This window comes from Phascolarctos cinereus, unplaced genomic scaffold (genome assembly GCF_003287225.1).
Source record: "Phascolarctos cinereus isolate Bilbo 61053 unplaced genomic scaffold, phaCin_HiC Scaffold_5;HRSCAF=322, whole genome shotgun sequence".
Lineage (NCBI taxonomy): Eukaryota > Metazoa > Chordata > Mammalia > Diprotodontia > Phascolarctidae > Phascolarctos > Phascolarctos cinereus.
In genome coordinates, this window is record NW_027555958.1 from 20,637,229 (window position 1) to 20,650,690 (window position 13,462).

The 13,462-nt window shown below is 44.8% G+C and overlaps 1 protein-coding gene across 1 annotated transcript; it reads right to left on the minus strand.

Annotated features, from left to right (window-relative positions):
• Positions 1–2,858: 2,858 nt before the first annotated feature.
• On the minus strand, positions 2,859–11,988 carry LOC110221192 (sn-1-specific diacylglycerol lipase ABHD11-like). Its single transcript, XM_078155440.1, has 7 exons — positions 11,964–11,988; positions 11,056–11,110; positions 6,223–6,358; positions 5,207–5,380; positions 4,531–4,701; positions 3,953–4,134; positions 2,859–3,478 (listed from the first exon to the last, which is right to left on the minus strand). The coding sequence occupies exons 1-7, from the start codon at positions 11,986–11,988 to the stop codon at positions 3,346–3,348; spliced, it is 876 nt and encodes a 291-aa protein (XP_078011566.1). The 3' UTR covers positions 2,859–3,345.
• Positions 11,989–13,462: the final 1,474 nt, after the last annotated feature.

Genomic DNA, 13,462 nt, shown 5'->3' on the forward strand with positions numbered 1-13,462 from the left:
CAGAGATGGGGCCCCAGGGACTCTACTAGGAAGGATCAAGTCCTCCTGTCTCACCCCCAAAGCAGAAATCTCAGTTTCAGAGAAGTCTCATCCCAATCTAGCCTGTGCTCTATTTGAGAGTCAATTCCAACTCCCTCAAGTCTGTCCTCATTTAGAGAAGACTTTCCATGGAAGAAGGGCTCAGGAGAGAGTGCCACCTACCCCTAGGTTCACCCCTTTGTATCTCTGAACTTAATCCCCCCATGACAGGGTCCTACTTGTCCCTGGTGACGCCTTCCCTGGGTCCCACGCCAGCTTGCAGGAGGGGATGACAGAGACTTCTCACAGTCCACCTAATCCTTTTTGACCTGTCTGAAGCATTTGACACTTTAGATGAAGTTGAATTGACCTTAGAGCTGGGGTTTTGACCCCACCCCTTTCCAGTTTCCTTTTATGTACTGTCTTCACCCATTAGAACATAAGCTCCCAGTATTCTTGGAAAGAGGCCAAGAAGAGGGCATGGTTGACAGGGTCAAAAGCTTTTGAGACTTCTGTTCAATACAATTTAATTCCATAAGCACTTATTAAGCACCTACCTACTGCATGCCAAATGCCATACTAGGTGTGGGCAATGCATGAACAAAAGGAAAAGCAACACTTGCCCTCCAGGAGCTCCCAATGGATTGAGGGCTTACAAGAAGAACCACAGAGAAACTGGCAGAAGAGGCTGAGCGGCTGGAGACAAGGAAAGAGAAACTGAGCCAGAGCCTGGAAGGTAGTGAGCAGGAAGGTGAGGGAGTATGTGTGTGGGAGGGATGCTCTGTGAGTGTGCCTGTGTTGCATCAAGAGAAGTCTGTCAGCTTTTATGCCAGGGTGCCCACAGCCAAGGTGAGTACGTCAGGTTGGCAGCTAAGTGGAACAGTACAGAGAACCCTGAACTTGGTTTCAGAAGACCTGAGTTCAAATGCCACCTTAGACACTTCCAGGCTCTGGGGAACTTGGCTTCTGTCTGAGGAAGTCCTTAGTTTCCTCATTTGTAAAAGGAGGGTAATAATAATTCTCGGCAGGGTTGTTGTATGGATCAAATGCAAGATGGCAAAGGATTTTGCCAACGTTACCAGGATATTTAAATACTTGTTATTTTTATTCATCTAGAAAGGGGAAGGATTAGAAGACCAGCCTTTTCTCATTAAAGATTGAAACAGTTTTTATCTGCCCCCTTCCCTTCTCCTCCCCCATTCTGAAAAGGAATGATGGGAAGGGTCTGAATTCTCCTCTTCACCAGCAACAGCCTATAACCCTTACCTCAGTCCTGCAGGACTACAGGACACTGGTCCCCTTAGCCCAGAGGGGAAGCTGTTCTGTACTTTGTGTTAGGAAGATCCTGGGTTTCAGAGAAACCTGGGAAGATTTGTCTGAATTCATGCAGAGTGAAGAGAGCAGAACCAGAGAACAATTTATACAAATACAACTTCATTAAGGCAAATACCTTTGAAAGACTTAAACATCTCCAGGCAGTGCAATGACCAATCATGATTTTAGAGGATCAGTGTTGAAGGAAGCTACTCCTATCCTGACAGAGAGGTGATGATCTCAGGGTGTCACAAAAATGTGTATTTCTGTGTACACACACATGTACACATATATGGATGTATACATGCAAATACACATATACATAAATATAGACACACATCTGCATGTATATTTTTGGACATGTGGGTATTTATTTTGCTTGAATAGTCAGAATGCATGTTACAAAGGTTTGTTTCATTTTATGGGGGTTGAGGCAGGAAGAAAAGAAAAAATATTTTGTTCTTTGAAAAATTAATTAAAATGATAAATAAACCAGACTTCAGAAATAGGTTCAATGATAATCATGTCTCCAGGGATGCTGCTGAGGCCTGATTCCTGCATCTGGGATGGGCTAGAGGAACAGAGGAGCCTTCAGCCACCACATGATCATTTTGCTTGTCTATAATAATACTGGCTAGCATGTAAATAGTGATTTAAGAATTTCAAAGTGCTTTACAAATATTATCTCACATGGTCTTTGTAGCCCTGGGACCTAGGTGCTATCTTTATGACCATTTTAAAGACGAGGAAACTGAGGAAGGCAAGGTTAAGTGACTTGCCCAAGGTCACGCAACTAGCAAATATCTGAGACTGGATTTAACTCACACCTTCCTGACTCCAAGTCTCTGTCCTGTGACACCCGCTGTCTGTTAAACAGTTATATGCCTCTTAACTGACCGTGCTAATTTGTTATAAGGGAGAGCTTTTATTGGAGTTGAGTACAATGATAGTGATGGGGAAAAAGAAGAAAAGAAAGATCCAAGCATCAGTAAAACACATAGAAGCACCCAGAGGAGAACAGAAGTATGTTCACAGGGGGACATAGACAGTCTGCTGATAAATGCTTCGGCTCCGCATTTGGGAAAAAAAATGATCATCTTAAAATAACCATAGCTAGCATTTATACAATGCTTGCTGTATGCCAGATGCTTTACACATATTATGTCATCTGATCTTCACAATGGCCCTGGGAGGGAGAGGTTATTATGAGTCCCATTTTACAGCTGGGGAAATGGAGGCTAAGTGACTTCCCCAAAGTTGACCAGCTGGAGGCCAGATTTGAACTCAGGTCTTCCTGAGACCAGGCCCAGTGTTCTCTCTACTGAACTTTCTAGCAGCCTTAATATGACTATTGTTGATATTGTTTTTATTATTAATGCGGGAAGGGAGAGCCCTGATGTGTTCCATTCTGCTCATGTTGAGAGCGTTCAGTTCAAGGCACCACATTTTAGAAAAACCTTGATAAGCCAGAGAGTGTCCAGAGCACCTGGGATGCTGAAGGGCTTCAAATAAAACTGACCCAACTTAAAAAAAACCCAAGCAAACAAACTGTACATGGTAGATTCATGGTTTCATATGGAATCTGCTTTTTTCTGTCTTTGTATATAGAAATGTTTATTTCTGTTGCTATCAAGTCACAAGAAAAGAATTTATTTTTTTCTAAAAAAGAAAAGAAAGTGGGTCATTGAGACATGTAAAAATTGCAGAGCACAGAACAGAAGAAAGTTTGGTGGGAGCTGAAGACAGGAAGACAAGTTGGAAATTAACATGTTGAACTTATCATATGATTAAAAAAACCCAAGCTGTTCATAACAGAAATTCACAATATCTGCAATTGTCTTTTTCTCTTATTCTTTTTCTATGGGAATGTTCATATTGATTGGTGTTCGTTCAATTCTGGATTAGAAAAAGATTCTTTTTTTTTTTAAAGAAAGTTTCCAAGTGAAGGAAGAGCCTAGGGCTCTCTGAGTGTTTGAAAGTTACAAAGTGGAATGTGGGGAGAGGGCACAACTTCTAGGACAGGAAACTAAGGATACTGTTCATGAACTCTTGGGGTTTCTTGATATGGATGATGTGGCCAGCATCAGGGATGGTCTGGAACTGGGCTTCAGGGAACAGGAGCTTTATCTTGCGGTAGTTACTTGGCCTGTCAAGAGAGAAAGAGAGAGAATGAAAGAGGTGAAGACAGGGAGAGAGGAAAGGAGAGGGTGGAAGAGAGGGGGAAAGAGTAAGAGGGAGAGGGTATAAGATGAGAGGGAAAAGAGAAGGGAGAAATGAGGGAGAGACACATAGAAACAGAGACAGAAAAGGAGGGGGGAGGGGGAACAGAGAGAAGATAAAAGATGAGTCAGAGAGTCAGAGACAGGCAGTCTCTGGGTAGGAGGTGAGCAGTAGGTGTGGTAGGTGACAGGAGAAAAAACAAGCTAGGTGAACAGAAAGGATAAGGTGAGACAATATACGTTTTCTCCCAGTGTTGGAGGGACCCTCCCCTCCTGAACCTGAGCATAGCTGAAGCCCCCGGGTCCCCTCATCCCTGGTGATGCAGAACCCAACTGGGGCCCAAGAAAGGCAGAAGTCTTTGGGGCTAGGCATGCCCCTCCACCTTCTGGCCCTGCCTTACGGGATGAAGGATGAATTGCTGCTTCTGAGGAACAGTGTGCGGCCACGATAGATGCCGTGGATATGAAGATTATCCAGAAACAGGTGCTGTTGCTGCCACAGGTTTTCAGCATTGACTTTCCACACATACTGCCCATTGACCTCAACCAGACTGTTGAGCAGGTACCGCCGAATACTTGAATCCTGGAGGGTACAAGGGCTTAGCTGGCACACCCACCTGAGCCCCTGTCTTCTCCCCAGCACTATCCCTTTCTCAGTCCTACTCAGACCAGACTCCAGCTCATTTCTATACACCCTTCTCCCTTCATGTCAACATTTAGTAAATGCCTCCAGTTGATATACAAAGTGCTGGGCGTACAAAGAAAAGGAGAAGATATGACTGGCCTTGGAGGAGTTCATAATTGAAGCCCTCTCTGTTCTCCTTCACCTGTCCCCCTCCCCCTAGAGATTTTCCCCATCTGGGTGGCATTCTACTCCACCCCACCCCCACTCTCCTGAAGACTCCAAACTCAAATGATTGGCTTGTGGCTTCAGCAGCCCATCTCTATGCCCCCGGCCCTGGGGGTCCTGAAGGATCACCTCCACAAATAGCTTCAGATGCTCGTCAATTACTTCAAAGGCTTGGGAGTCAGGAAGATTTCCAGGGAGTTGCATAGCCTTCATACCAGCTAAGACTTCGGAGATGAGTGAACTGCCCATGGTGGCCAAGGGGCTGATATCCACTGAGACCAGGCTGTCCACCAGCTCTGGCTAAAGAAGAAGATCCATCACACAATGAACAATGAACAATGTCCTCCCTCCTCTTCCATGCACCTGGTGATGGTATTAGGGCAGAGAAAGCGGGAACCATGGTGCCCAAAGGGGAGGGATGGGGGACTATAGGTGCCCATTCCATAGCTTGTAAGTGGTCCTGATGCCATGCTCTGGGTCAGCCTTGGAGAGGTGGTGACATTTATGAGGAAAAGTTCTTAGACCTTGACTCTGAACCCTGAAATGCCCCACGGCCGGGGCAGGCATCCATAACTTCTCTTCGGATTTAGAAAGATGAGGTGTGTACCGTCAAGGTCAGGTTATTCCCCCAGGAACTCTCTGCTTCCAGTCCCGTGTTCACTCCCAGACTCAGTATACTCCCAACCCCCCCAAGCAGCTGACTAAGTATGATGAATCTTTGGTGTTGCTTACGGGGTTACAGGCTGCTGTTGTCTGTGGACAAGTATGACATTCTACCCCTTCAGTCCTAGTGGGGCTCCCTCACCTTTTGCAGTGCCAACGCCATGGCTGTCTTGCCTCCCATGCTGTGCCCGATGAGGACACAGGGGCTGAGTCCTAGCTTTGACAGCAGAGCCTGCAGATCAGCACTCATTGCCTCATAGCTGCAGTCAGGGCTATGAGGGCTGTCTCCATGGTTCCTAGCATCCACTGTCAATACCTGTAGGGCTCAGACTTGGATTATCAGTCTCCCTGACTCCTCCCCCTTCCCGCTCCACCTGGGGGTGCTGACCCACTGCCAGCAGCTGGAATAGGCTTGCTGAGGACTCTCAAACTGTCCAGGAAGCCAGCGGGGTACTGAGTAATCTCTGGCAATAGGAGGAAGTGGGGAAGATGGGACCACGGTAGGACAATGGCATTAGAAAGGAAAATATTCTGCTCCCTCTCCCATCCCCCACCCATGACTGTGGCCAGTGCTGGTCCTTCTGCACTCTGGTTCTTGGGTCACTGATTTCCCTCTTTCTCTGACTTTCAGCTTTCTTCCATTTCCTTTTGCTCTGTGATGTTAGGAAAGAAAGTAACTGTTAACTTCATTAACCATAAAGGCATTACAATTACTGTTCATTACTAGGAATGTGTGCCATCTAAAACAAATTTTTAAAAAAGGTTCAATTGAGCCATGGTGACACCTCCAAGATTAGCAGAATTCTAGGTGTCAGTAGTGGAGATATTTAGGTGATAGGGGACCTTTGCTGAATCTCCAGGCTGGAAGGACCTCTGGTCCAACCCTTGGCTGAACAAAAATTCCCCCAAGTGATCATCTGGCCTTTGCATGAAAGTCTCCTGTGAAAAGGAACCCCTACATCCAGTGGTAGTTTGTAGGTAGACTTCCCCTACAAGTCCTCTCTTGTGAGTGAAGGTCTATCCCACGTTCACAGCTCCTGCCTCTCATTTCGACTTCCCCCCGTTGGCCGACATCCTCTCTTTCCCCGCTTCCTCTGACTTTGTCCCTCCTCGATTACTGTCCCCTCTTCCACTTCATCCACTTTTGGGAATCTTTACCTTCCTGCCTGTCTGCTTTGCCAGGGCCTCAGCCTCAGCCTTGAAGATGTCTTTGTTGCTCAACAGTCCGTGCAGGAAGACGACAGGTGGGAGGGTGTCCTGACCATCCAGGAGCCTGTAGGAAAGGGGCACTGGCCTGGCCAGGGCGAAGAGAGAGAAGGGCAGAGGAGGAGGGATGGATCTCATCAGGAGATGTGTAGGAACATGAGATAGTAGAGGAGTACAGTGTTTCTTGGGCTCTTATTTCCTCCATGCAGGTGCCTCTGATGGTGAGATATGAATGTTCATCCACAAGAGGAACAGTTGGAGTGTGGAGTGGAAGGTCTGGTACAGAAGGGGGAGTCAGAAGCAGCCCCAGGTCAAGTGGATGTCTGGGGGAAGTGAGGGAGGATGGAGGAAGACAGGGATGGCTATAAGGAAGGGGAGATGAAAGAGGTGAGGTTTGGAAGAAGCAAAAACAGGAGAAGGGAGAGAAAGAGGAGAGCTGTGGTGATCCATGTAGGAAGAGAGCAAGGGAAAAAGGGAAGGACTGACCAAGGGAAGGCAAGGAAGGGTAAAGGGGAGAGAGGTGAACTGAAGGGATGTAGGAAGGAAGAAAAGGAGGGAGGGAGAGAGAGGAGGAGGGAGGGAGAGAAGAGTCTGGGGAAAAGAAAAGGATAGAGGGAGAGAGAGAATGAAAATGAGTGGGTAAGAGGAAAGGAAGTGAGGGGAGGACACATGGAGAAGGGAAAGCTTGGAGGAAGGAGGGTGGGGGTCAGGAAAGGAAGAGAATAAGCACAGAGAAAGGGATGGGAGAGGGGAACTGGAGGAGAGGAGAAGAGGGCAGGAGAAAGTTGGGGGAGCAGAAAGAGAGGTCAGGGCCAGGAAAGAGCAGAGGTGGCCCTGTGTGCTCTGGACTGACCTGGGTGCATTGCTCCTGAGAGTGGCCGTGGATAGACCAACACCTTGAATATGTGATAGCCGAGGTTGTGAGGATCTCCAGAGGTTTCGAGCCCATTGCCACATGCTGAGGATGAACACCTGCCTCTTCTGGTTTTCCTACACCTGGTGTGCTACACAACTTGTCCTTGCCAGAGCCCTGCCCATGGCTTTTCCCACCCCTTCATTGCTCAGGAGCACTGGGATCCCCTCCCTCCTCCAGCCTTCTTCTTCCTCCCAAATTTCTGACAGCTAATTCATAGCTCTTTCCACCTAATTGCACTGCCCTAGGTGATGGAGCCTGAAGGGCTTAGCTGACACCTTACTCCAGACTCACCTCTCCTCTCCTCTGTGGGATCAGAGGATGGTAGAAATGGAAGGACCCTTTGAGGGCATCTGGTGCATGAGATGGTGGACTGGGAAGCACTCTGCTCTGTGTTATTTTTTTTCTTCTGTTTTTTGGTGCACGGATTGACAAATATTTTTGCATGCTTTTTTTTTCAGTCTTGTTTTTGTTGTGTGTCAATAAAAGTTATCTAACCTACAATGAGAGACTGAGGCATAGCTCTGAGCCAATGGCACTTCATTAAAGGTCCCACGGTCCCCTCTAATGAAGTGGACCTTAGATCTTCCTCATGATCTGAGATACTCCCTCCTTCTAGGGCCAAATTTCTACAGGGGTAGATACATAGACATTCTTGAGCAGCTATACCAAATGCAGAATAATTCCATTGGTGGACATATGATTCCTAGGCTAAAATAAGCAAACAATATATCAGCAGGGTTACAGGTTGGGCAAAACAAAAAATATTTCCACTGCCCAGATGATCACAAGATGGATGGGCTTCTCCTTAGGTTCCACAGGAACTATACATGAGCTCCAAGAATGTATGAGAGAGAACTTTCCTTTCCATTCCACCACCCATCTGTGATTTGGCCATGAAATTCAAAAAAACAAGATGGAGATATCTTTGTCAGTATTCTTATGGTTGTGCAAGTGAGCTCCTCAGCCGGCAACCAAGGAATTTATGGCTCTGAAGGAGAAAGTGACTTTGCACAGCCCTCCCTCACTTCAAGCCAATTCACTTGCTAGCCAGGACATCACCTTCCTAAAGTCATGGTCCTCGTTGAGAAGGAAGGATAAACCACTACCTGTGAATAGTCTAATCTGGCCCCTGGGGACTGGTGATCATTGAAGGTCATTTGAGCCAATAATGGCCAAAGCCTGAACTAATCAACCAGAAGAAGCATGCCAACATAATAGACATGCTTTTTCTTTGTTCTGAGTGAACTCAAAATGCCCCTGTGTCAGCAGTTACTGGACCAGATGAAGCTGACCAGCATTCTTCTGTTTAGGACCACTAAGGTGCCTTAGACCGGGACATTACCTTGAATAATGGAACTTTTCTTATCTTGATATTTTATGGCAATACACTATGCTATGTCATGTTAAAGGTAAGAGAAACATAGATATCATGAATCTATAATTTCAATGAACACTTTGACATTCTTCTATCTTATTGTATTTACAACCTATTCAATTAAGAAAATTCCTTTCTCATGCTATGGTTAGACATGTATAGAGATCATAAATCTGAGTGACACAGACATCCTGAGTCAGGATTTAAATGTCCTCCTAAAATAGCATCATTCAGTCAGAGTTAAAGCTTTGGCTCCATGTACATGTTACTACCAAGAGAATAAATAATATGAATTTACTTATCACCCAGCTTGTTGCCTGTTTAACCCACTTTCAGGTATACAGGACCCAATTGGCCCTTCCAGTTAGGCAACTCAACTCCTCCTCTCCTCTTCCCTCTTCTCCTCTCCTCCTCCTGTTCTCTTCCTTCCCCACATAGGATATGATGCCCTTACCTGAGGGTGCTCTGCCCAAAGAAAGGCACAGTTTGAAAACTGAAACCTACCTAGGTATCTTGGGGTTTCTTGTCTAGATTTCTTTCTTAAAGCCCATGTTTTAAACCAATTCACTCTGGCTCTCATTGATTGGCCAGCAATGGGTCCCTACCCAAGCACCATTTAATGGTTATTGTTTGGGCCCCCTAATCTAGGAGGGAATGTAAATGGAAATTGTTTCTCTTTTGGCCAGAAACCCTGAGGGCCTTTCCCTCCATGTTTTGGTCTTTTATTTACTTTTTATTAAAGGGGCCATGCTTTGGCTCACTTCTTAAACAGACCTAATCACCAAGTGGGCCCTATCTCAGTCAAAGTGAGAAAAGGAAAAGAGTTTAGCTTAAAAAAGCCAGTCTCCCACTAGATCCTGAGTCTTCTCCAGCTGCCCTGTTCTGTATCTGGCCACTGGACCCAGATGGCTTGGGAGGAGAAAATGAGGCTGGTGACTTTGCACAATGCTCCCTCAGTTCAAACCAATTCACTTGCAATTCATGGCATCATCTTCCTAATGTCATGGTCCACTTTGAGAATGAAGAATAAACCACATGGTGTTCTGATTTTTGACTTAAAGGAGGAAATGTGAAGGGAATTATGACTTTCATATTCATTGATATTATACATGTAATGAATATACTGCTAATTTTGATTTCTCAAGAGACGCTGGCTTGGGAGTCAGAGACTTACAATGCAAGCAATCAAACCCTTGACAATGCTCTCACAATCACTACATTCCTGTGCCTGTGTATGTTAAGTGAAGCCAGTTGAAGACTAGAGAACCTGTTCCAATAACAAAACTCTGGTCCTTTGCCCCACCAAGTAATGGCCCCCAAAGAATTGGAAAAATACTGTTCCCACGGGACTCCAGATCACCCACATTGTCCCTCACTTGTGGGCTTATTGTGGGAAACCACTTAGACCCTGGAAATGATTGTTTGTAATCCACCTTCCCCCACCCCCTCCTTTTCCACTTGTGATTTATGTGTGTTGGAAATGACCTCCGGTGCCCAAATAGGCACAGTAAATTAGACAGACTCAGGATGAGTGAAGCAGTGAAACCTTTAATAGGTTCCCAAAGGAAGCGGGTGTGGAACTCGAGATAAGCACACCCACCTGACAGAAGTGAGAACAAACCTTATATCTCTATTCCTGGTGGCAAGTCCCTCCTTGCTGACTTTCATAGGTAGAAGTCAGCACAGTTCACAGACTTCCCCAAGTGCCCACCACATGTTCCCCTAGGTAAGTTTCAAGCTTGCACACTCTAACTAAAGCTTAACTTTCCACCCTCTTTAATCAAACAACCAGTTTCACCCAATTTTAGCTGGTTCTCAAAGCTCCTGACTCAAAGCTACTTTCCTCGTATGGAAATATAATCGTTCTTACTTCTCAATATATGCCTTTACTCTAGCTTAGAGAGTATTTCTCACTCTGAAATCAATTTATTAAACTGTTACTTGTTTCCTGGTACTCCTGTCTCTGGCCTGCTTGAAGTGACTCCAGGTATTCACAGGTTAGAGAAGAGTCCTGTCCAGACTACATTTAAAATTCTGTTAATAAAGGTTAATGGCAGAATCAGAACCACAGAATTGGAGAAGTGAAAGGGGCCTGCAGGGCCACCTAATGCATCCCATCCAGTGAAGGAATCCCCACTGCAACATCCCTGACAAGTGGTCATCCAGCTTGAAGTCTTTAAGGAGAGGCATCCCAACACCTCTCCAGGAAGCTCTTTCTACCTTGGACAACTCTGTTAGAAGGTTTTTCTTTAAGAACATAAATGAACCCCGCAGTATTTTTTTTGGTGTGTGTGATTTCTTCATATATTATCCTTCCCTCTGGATCCAAATAGAGCAGATGTAATCCCTTCTCTACATAATAGCATAACACTTGAACACAGTGTTCATGTCTCCCCTGAGTCTATTCCTTTCCAGGCTAAACATACCTTTGCTCAAAGAAAGAACCCAAAGCAGGAGAGGCAGTGAAAGCTTTGAGTTCCTGCCTCAGGCTCACCTAGATGACCACCTGCTGCAGCTGCCATGAGCTGCTGAAGACAGGAAAGGAGCAGCTCCCCCCCCCCAAAAAAAGTCCAAGACAAATTGGTTTCAAGCAGTTTTGGAGCAGGGTTCTGGGAGAAGGGCGGAGGGCACTAGCCATGACAGGATGGTAGCAAAGTAAGAATATACCATTCTCTGAGTTTTGGGTACAAGCCTGGCAGAAATAATTTTATGAATTAAAATTATTCTAATCTAAGTATTTTTTCTGCTTAGAAAGAGAACTGTCCAAGCTGACACCCTCCTCATATCCTTAGACATATGCTCTCTTGACGAAAGTCATTTGAAGTCACAATTTACAGTTATCCCTTTCATATCACAGTTTCAATATACCATGGGTTGGCATAAGAAATTAAATGGGAATTTTTGGGGGAGTTTTGTGAAAGCCACATATGACATGTAAAGGCTAGCAGATCACATAAAAAATGTTTAGGAATTCATAAATGGATAAGATATATGTATAGTATTGTGTAATATAACATATGTATCATTTAATATCATAATAATTCTGACTTCTTCTCTGGTATGAAGGGAGGGCCAGAAAACTTCAGGCAAATTTTCCATATTTCAGGGGTGTGGCCTTGGTATCTATATCACGAATTGCACAAAGTCATTGTTGAATCAGGCAGAAGCTTTATTGATGACCTGGGAGGGGCCAACAAGTGTGAGAGAATGCAGGTGAGAGCGTGTGTGCCAACAGATGTACATCTTTTTATTCCCTATTCCCCATTCTAATCTCCTTCTTCTATTTCCCCATTGTCTGGGTATTATAAAGGTGACAGCCTATCTGAAGTGCCTAATTTCCCCTCATGATTCCCCTCTAATTACATCTCCCACTCCCCACAGTTCTGGGGCCCCATCCCTCACTTGGGAACACCCTGTTGATGTTCATCTATACCTAACCTCAGAACTGGTTCTTAGCCCTTTAGTCTGTTCACCAACCAACAGTGTTTTCTTATTCTAATTTATGGCTTTCCTTATTCAACTTCCACCTAGCCCCTAGAATTCACCTTTGTGGAAATGAAAACTAGCTATTTCCCACACTCCCTCCCAGTCCAAACTGACTCCAATGCTGTCACGTATGGCTCAACCCCTGATTGCGTGACATGCAGAAGCAACATTCTCCACCACATGTTCCACAGCCTTAACCCTCAGGGGATGTGAGAGATAGTTGTATTTTTCCTTGTAACTGTAAACTGTTTCCTTGAACAAAGAGTATTTCATGGTCAAGGATGAGCAAGCGTTCAGAGTTTAGGTAAGAGTTCAGTAAATGGTTTGCTTCATCAAACAGAAAAATAGTCACCTAAGTTTTGGCACAAACTTGGAGAATCAATTTCCTGCAATGAGTCAATGCCCCTTCAACCAATTCCTTTTAAGGACTCTTCAGTTGGTCAAACTGGGAACTGAAGAGATGCTGACATTGACTGAAGTAATCAATGACCCTTCCCTTACTCTGCTCATTACCCAAATATCTTCAGGGCATGGGAATAAACCAATGGCATTAATTAGATTAAGGCATTTTTGATTCTGAGTGGATTCTTCCTGCCTTCATTTGGGGTTTCTCTTGATTTGCCATTTCCTTCTCCAGCTCATTTTACTGATGGGGAAATTGAAGCAGAGTGAAGTGACTTGCCCAGGGTCACACAGTTAGTAAGTGTCTGAGGTCAGATTTGAACTCAGGAAGATGAGTCTTCCTGACTCCAGGTCTCACGCTATACACTGTGCCACTAGCTGCCTTAATCTCCTTCATGGACCTTAGCTTTGTTCCTATCCATTTGTACTCTTTCCTAAAAGGAAGTTATGTCTTGAGTCAGAGGGAAAGGATTAGTGGAAGGTGGTTGTTTCTTGAGAAGTTTAATTCAGTGCTGACAATGATTATTTATTCTGGTAAGACTAGCAAGGATTTTGGACTGGAGAAAGATTTATTTTTTAGTATTTTCAGTTATCATAAAAAGGAGACACCTGTAGAAGGGAAGGACCTTCTTTCCTCTACCCCATCTGGAATCAGATTTTGAATTCTGAATGGCAGCCCCTCAAGAGAACCGTAAGTTGGGACTGCCCCCTTCTTCTGCTCCTGGTAGAATACCCCAAGGCATGGATGGAGAACCCAAGGCCTTAAGGCCACATGTGGCCTTCTAGGTCTTTAAGTGCAGCCTTTTGACTGAATCCACATTTTATAGAACAAATCCTTTTATTTTTATTAATACTTTTTTGTTCATCTTTTATATTTTTTTTAAATGAATGTATTAAAAGTTCTGAAGGATAAGATAAATTTCAACGAAACAATCCTCCCAAATTGATGGGCACAATTAGAACATCAGTAAGCTATAAGGCTAAATTGCCTGGTGCTACACTCATTATTTAGT